The sequence below is a fragment of the Carassius gibelio genome, chromosome B22 (genome assembly GCF_023724105.1).
Source record: "Carassius gibelio isolate Cgi1373 ecotype wild population from Czech Republic chromosome B22, carGib1.2-hapl.c, whole genome shotgun sequence".
NCBI lineage: Eukaryota > Metazoa > Chordata > Actinopteri > Cypriniformes > Cyprinidae > Carassius > Carassius gibelio.
Genome location: NC_068417.1, coordinates 24931026 through 24938520, shown reverse-complemented (window position 1 = coordinate 24938520; position 7495 = coordinate 24931026). Strand labels below are relative to the sequence as shown.

General features: G+C 37.1%; 1 protein-coding gene across 4 annotated transcripts in view; it reads left to right on the top strand.

Moving 5' to 3' along the window:
• The first annotated feature begins 4815 nt into the window (after nt 1-4815).
• The window catches only part of LOC127987488 (nuclear factor 1 A-type), a 123998-nt gene continuing 121318 nt past the window's right edge, over nt 4816-7495 (top strand). The window contains exon 1 of one of the 4 annotated variants that reach the window (XM_052589834.1): nt 4816-5734. In XM_052589834.1, the coding sequence (XP_052445794.1) occupies nt 5708-5734 (27 nt within the window). In that variant the 5' untranslated portion in view covers nt 4816-5707. The remainder of the gene's footprint in view (nt 5735-7495) is intronic. The other 3 variants (XM_052589833.1, XM_052589835.1, XM_052589836.1) reach the window with 3 other exon arrangements.

The following is a 7495-nucleotide window of genomic DNA, read 5'->3' as shown; positions in this document are numbered from 1 at the left end:
ACATCACACTAGGTTTTGGGATTATATGCATGAGGTAATACGTTTATGAATCTTCAATATAATAGCTTAATAAAAATAACAGTGATGTTGTTGTTAATATAATGGTTTTACTTGATTTTGAGTAATATTTTCACATTTGGGTTTATTTTACATTTTAATTAGTTCTGCTCATTGGAGGTTTTTTTTTCTGTCACCTTTACAAAACTTTATTTCTCTTTGTATGGGTTTGAATTAATCATTAGACACGACTGCAGTGAAAGTGAAAGCGTCCGTTTTTTTCTTCTTCACATCAGAATAATTTATCTCTTGATTGCTTCGTGTTTCTTTCATTGCCTATATGTATGTATTTTTAGGGTGTTTATTTTTTGTTTTTGTTATTTTGTTGAGTGTGATCTGAGCTGGAACTCATCAGTTAATTTTCAGCCTGTATAAACAGAACGGGTGAATTTGACAAGAACGCCTTCATGCAAACTACAGTCATTTAAATATGTCAATATTTCGAGTTCCTGCTTTAATTTATTCGCATATAAATAAAGATACGTGCTTCATCATGAGAACTGCATGACAATATACGCTTTTAAAAGCAACGTTGGCACTCCAAATATATATTCCAAATAATTTTCCTTATAAGGAATTCTTGCGTAATATTAAAAAAATCTATTTTATTATTATTATTATTATTATTATTATTATTATTATTTAAATATGATGGAAATTGCCATTGGAGCGAATTTATAGAGTGCCAGTTTAAAGAAATAATCAGTTCAATTTCATGAATGTTGAAGTGATTTATTAAAAAAAACAAAAAATTTACGTCTTAAACAATACGTTTTAGTCACATTGAGGATAGTTTTTCATTAGATGGCGATCTATCTCTGAGTTTTATGCCTTTTTTACCTCTGAAGACTATCGAGATGTTCAGTGAAACTTTTTTTTCCCTCCACACACACACACACACACACACACACACACACACACACACACACACACACACTGATAGATTTACACACGCGGACTCGTCTGGCATCGATGTGCTAAAAGCCCGAACGGATTCTCAAATAAAACCTTGCAGATGTAGCCTATTCAGTTTTTTTTTTCTTTTGTGCTAATAATGGGGAAAAAGTGATTTGTACTCACGTCCATCTAACACGTTAAGTTGAAAATCCATCCAGTGTCTTACCTGATTTGGTCCCGTGACTTTTGCCACATTTAAAAAGGAGCTGAAAATGCACAATAAAACCCAAATTATAATTGGTTTCGAGGAGATCAGTCCCTGTAGTTCGGTCCGACGCTCTTTACACACTGCAGTTTTTGCTTCGTCTTTGCCACTCTTCCTCCAAAAGCCTTGGCACAGGCGCCTTGGCATTCACTGCCTTCTTCTCGAACTTGGCAGAAAATACTATAAAGGCGTCTCTAATGTCTGCCACTATTAGACGAGACATAATTATGTGATTTTTTATTATAAATGTAATGATTTGGTTTCATGTTATCCGAGATTGTGCGCTTGATAACATTCGTCTTGCTTCATAAAGGGCCGACAGAAGAAAAAATAATCCTGAATAAACGGTGTAGGTTTTAGCTCATTAATTGTTGTGTTAGACAGCACACTACATACAGTAGGCGATATTTCATTTTTAATAACGTTTTTATTTTATAATACCACGATTTGAATTAGTCTAGAGTCTGAATAGATGTAGCCTAGCTATTTAAATATCATGTTTAAGCCTAAGTCAAGTCTAAAAAAGCAGGGTCATGCACGTACAATGGCATCGATTTTTACATTTTCAAAGTTTAAATAATCATGTCAATTTCTGTTAAAATTTTCGCTGAACTATTCACTGGTCAGTCTAGAAAAATACATCCTAAATAGCTTCTGTGTTGTTGTTGTTTTTTTCCCGCGAACTTCTTCAATGTACAGTGCGTCATCAGGCCTAAAGGCGCTGTTCAGCCAATCAGTGCTGAAATCAGTGCGTAAATGTAAATGAAATGACGATCTGTGATTGTAAATATTTAAACATCTCTGACGGGAGTTCTGAATTCAGTCCTCAGCACTTTCTTAGGCCTGGGTAGGCACTTGAAAAAGCGCCACAAGTCAAATAATATCCTGTGTGTATTAATATACATTTAGTTTCGCATTTCTGATGACCTTCCAAAGTAAAAAATTGAATACTTTAACAACTGATATCCAATTCTCGTGATTTTTTTTCTAGGCTGCTTTTAAGTTTTGTAAAAGCTGCATGAATAGGCTACAGGTGACTGATCTATCGACTCACAGTTGATGTGGGGAAATGAACGATGCCACGCGACTCACGTTTTTAAAAAATCCAGCAGTGCAAAAGAAGGTTTTTGTGTTTTGAGAACGACAAAAGCTATTCTTTTTCTTTTGCTTTACTCCAAAAACTAGCCTAGTGTGTGTGTACGTTTATGAAGGATTGGGCTACTCTAAGAAATTGGTGCATTTCAACAAAACACATTTATAAAGCAAATGTCTTAACATAATTGAACTTATTCTATCAAAAGATTATATTTAAGTGTTAATAAATTTGATTGTGCCATCTCAAGTTAAAATTTAAGAACAACTTATCTCATATAAGCTGTTTAGATGGCACAAGGTTGACAGGAGCCTAATAAAATTAATGTGTGCTACTTCCATTTACCTCAAGGTCAAGGCAATGTAAGAAATTTGGAAATATCAAAAATACAAAATAACAGCTTTTATTTCCATTATTCTAGTGTACTCAAAATGTGTCTGTTTTATAGTACGTCATAAAGTTTGAGGTGCCACACTTCAACGCTAGATCTGAAAGACCGCGTATATTCCCGTCAGGCTGTCAAAACAAAACGGAAGTCTGATGTTATGAAGATAAGCGCTCTCTCTATTCCCAGTCTAATTTATTTGTGTTTCCGCGAGGTTGTTTACCGACAAACCGAGTGTCTGAGGGAGTTTGTCTTGCGGCGTGCAGGAGTCACATGCGCGTGAAACTTGCCCAATAGCGACGTCGCGAGCTTTGAAACGCACTGTTGTGCCCAATCACAGAGTAGCTCAGGAAAACACCAGAGGGACTGACGTGCACCTGCAGCAAGTTAGTGTGACTGAGAGCTGTGAGCATAATTAATATCCAGTTTCCTATAAAAACACTATCCTAGTGTTTTGTTAATCATTAGCTATCTTAGAATCTCACCTTGGTGGGTTTTTTTCTTTTTTTTTTTCCAGAGATTGATGATCGTACTAATTTTGATGCCCCTCAAATGCTTGAGTTTATTGAATATAGGCCTGTCCTAGTGTTTATTTTCTCTCCAACAGACTGCTATTTCATTTAAAATGTCATCCTGCGTTTCTGGAAAGCACTTTTCTGTGTGCACTGAAGTGAAGCTTGCACATTGCACGTTTTCTAGGGGGCGCCCGATTGACTTACAGACGAGAGCTGGTTAATAATAAAACTCTGTTGAGTGCCATCCAAACTAATTAAATACATGAACTAGGTTTGCTTATTAATGTTTGCACGCTCGGTGCACGTGATTAGAAACATAACATTGCATTTGCCAATCGCTTTCCTATCCATCAGTGTCCATTTCGTACTTTTAAATCACAAAAGTTATTCAGGTGGAGTTTTTTTTTGGTGGGACAGAACATTCCGTTTCATTTTGTGGTCTATTTCATGGGCTCTTTGAAATATCAGAATCACTGAAATGAATATTAAAAGACGTGTTGTTAAGGGACATGTCAGAGACGGACCTCACAGAATGAAAGATGATACTGAAAACGCTGGTGCTTAATTATAACTGGCCGTTTCAAAATATTCTTAAACAATGAAAGAAAACACACAAGAAAAGAAATTACTGCATATAGATTAGTGGATTTGGATAGACATATGCTACGTGAGCATAAAGAGCAAGCATTCATTTATGTCTTGCTATTGAAAAGTTCAGTTCTAAGCCATTTATCCCACGATAATTCGTAAAGCAACGCTTTTATTTAAGGACGTTAAATGTTTTTGAACATGCATTGCAGTCAGTTTTCTTTTAGTGGGTTAAAAACATAGCGCGAGCAGTATAGTCCGATTACCACATGAATCACGCTCTTTTTACTGAATTTCAAACACACAACGCAAAAAGGGTAGTCCGATTCTCACACGGATGACTCTTTTGAGTCGATTCTTTTAGTGAATCAACTGCCCATGGCGTGACCAGGATTGTCCGGTTCCCAGGCGACTGAATCTTTTGAACTGGTTCTTTTAGTTAGGCTAAAATAATTAGCTGTAAATATGAACCTGGCGTACTTTCTCGATATGAAGCAAGAATTGTTGTGTTATGTTTTAGATGGCATAGCCTATACGCTGGTGAACTTTAAATCAGCTGATTGTTTGCTGACATGCCAAGGTGTAGGTTATTTAAAGATACGCAGCAATTTGTTCTATAATCAGTGTTTTTTGTTATGTTTAAGTATTAAATATGATTTTATTTATTATGCATCTAAAAGCAGTTGCACTTATGCTTTTTCTAAACTGACCTTTTACAAGAGCTGCATTAAATGTATTGCTTAAATTATTGTAGCCTATCATTTGACAACACACTAGTCTTCTGAAGGCAGTGAATGCAATACGAATGCCTTATTTTCCCAAACATTTATTTCTCAAAAGTATCCTACTCCTTTCTTTCTTTTTTTTGTAAAAAATAAAATGAGAAGAAAATCCTCAAAATTCGGTGCATAAGATATCAACTGCACGCTAAGAGACGCGAGTTAAATTCATGATCACGCTTTCTGCTTTACAGTAGTTGGTGAACACGAAGCGCAGCGGCATTGGGAGTGTGCACATTCCCCCTTGTCCCGCGTGTGTGCGGCTCTCGTGCCGATATTGATGGCGCTGTGCTGATGGAAGAGCCCAAGAGTTTGAACGGCAAAAGTGAACGGGAGCTTCGTCTCAGCGGACTCGAGTCGCGCGCTTGCTTCACTTTTTTTTTTCTCTGCCTCTCTTTCTCTCTCTCTCTCTTCTCTCTCTCTCTCTCCCCCTCTCTCAGGTCGAAACTAACCGCGACACAAGTGGCAGCTTTTGCAACAGGGGGTTTTTAAGGATATTACAATCTTCCTAAGCATGCCGAGCCCTGCTCGCTGCTCGTAAATCCGCCTCAGTTGTGCTCCGCACCGCCACATGCCTCACGGCGGATGAAAGCGCGCGGCACGGCGCGGTGCTACAAGAGACAGCGGACAATGAATCAAACGCGAGTTTTGTAACGCATCCGGACGACTTTTCCTATCGTTTGTTTTCTATTCAGAAGACCGCAAGACGAAACAATCGCTCCCCTCGGCGCTTCATCACCACAGTTTCACTCATGGCTCTGTGAAATCTCCGCGTACTGTACTTCCTCCAGCCACCCGTCGTCGGGACTTTTCTCTAAGGCTGCACTTGATGATAATGCCGAGAGTTTGGATATACGGCTTTAACAGTACAGTACAGTAGATGTGTGTAACTCGAGGCGGGGTTAAAGTTCAGCTCTATGGAGCGCTGAAGCGTCGCGCGCACTTCGCAGAGTTGGAAATGTGAAAGCAAGAAGCGAGGCTTTATTTTCCCTCTCTCCCTTCTTCTCTGTCTCTCTTTTTTTTCTCTTTTCATACACACATATACATACACACCCCATACATTCACACATACACACCCTCACGCACACACACACAACATCGTCAATTCAAGAGTTAAAACCGACAGATATGTATTCTCCGCTATGCCTAACACAGGTAAGTGACATTTTGGTCTATTATTAACTCTTGTTTGTTGTGTTTGAGCGGTGTCTTTGACCGGGACAGCGCGGATAGGGACTAACCTTTGCATAAGACAAGTAACTTAGTGTGCACTAAGACATTTCTGCTCTGACAGAGCCAACTGAACTACCACATGGCGGATGGCGCCCACCTTACACACATTAATGTTTCTCGTGCACATTTATCTACAGTTCTATTCTAGCCGCTTTTTGCATAGGCACGGACGTTGATTATTAGCGCGGTGCATGAAAGAAAACGTTACACCGAATCAACCTAATGCACATTTGATCCGGTTGCACTCTTTAAAATAAAGTTATTTAACGATTCGGCATTCTAATTAGGTTCCTGCATGGATATTTAAAGATTAAAGAGTTCTCGATGTAGGCTTTTCACAGCACTCAGGGTTCTTTTAAAGCAGGACCACTCGTGGAATACAAAATAAAAACGCTTTGCATGAGTGCTGTGACACCAAACTGTTTTAAGTTTGGAGTTTAACACTTCACATACACGTCTTCACCTTTAAACACACATTTAAGCTCATAATAGTCTTATTTGGGTGCACTTTGTTATTAAATATCAAAACATCTATGCGGTTTTCTATGTTAACTTTAGTTTGAACCAGCTGCCGGCAATAAAAAAAAAGCTTTTCTGCTGTTTATGAGACTTTTTCTTCAAGGCAGCAGAAACTCTTTGACTGATATTTTTGGAAGCTCCAATGCATCTATATTTGTGCATATTTAGCAGCAGTTTTAAATATTGATGTTGAGCAAGTTTTGTGTTTTAACTGTTAAAAATTAAGACTGTTAGATTTGATGCATTCATGCATTATAGCTTAGTTTATAATGTGCTTATATATATATATATATATATATATATATATATATATATATATATATATATATATATATATATTTGTGTGTGTGTGTGTGTGTGTGTATGTGTATGCACAGTGTTATTTGTTGTTTATCTCATACTTTTGTAATTAACACAGAATAAAAGTAAAGTTGCAGTAACTGAGAGGGTTAAAGGAGTTTTAAAAAAACAAAACCAATCATTGTGTGACTCGTGGTGGCAGGTGAAGTGAGGTGACAGGTCTGGAAAAGCTGTAGCGTTTTAGGCTCGATGTGATTTGAAACTGTTAGCATAAATGTGTTTTATTGAATTCTCAAAACAAAGGAAAAGGCCTCAGTATTGTGTTGCGTACAGGGACGTTCTTTTAATCGTGTCAGTTACAGCCTGTTTGGAGATACTGGAAACGATTCATGCGAAAAAAGACAAATTATGTGTAATGTGTGGAGAAAGACGAGCTGAGAGAGCTCTCTGACTTCTAAGTCGTCTTTTCTTTGCTTCGATGAAGTTTGACTTGAATAAGTTTACAAAAGTTGTTTTATAATTATTTATTTTTGTTACATCCATGCCAAACCACGAGGAAGGTTTTGATAATTTATCAATCACAGTAAACGTAAAATATGATCACTTCAAACCTCACATAAGAACTTATATATACATCTAACATAATTCTTTTACTTGAGTACAAATATTTGATGCAAAAAATGTACTTATTAAAAATATTTGATACTCAGAATTTAAAGCAATAATGCACTTTGTGAAAACCAGCTCGCAATGTAAAAAAAAAAAAAAAAAGTAAGCACTGTTTCCTTTCAAATTAGTAAGTTGACAGTAATATTATTAAGCATCTAAAAATCGTGAATTGAAGATAATTGAGACGGGCAATTG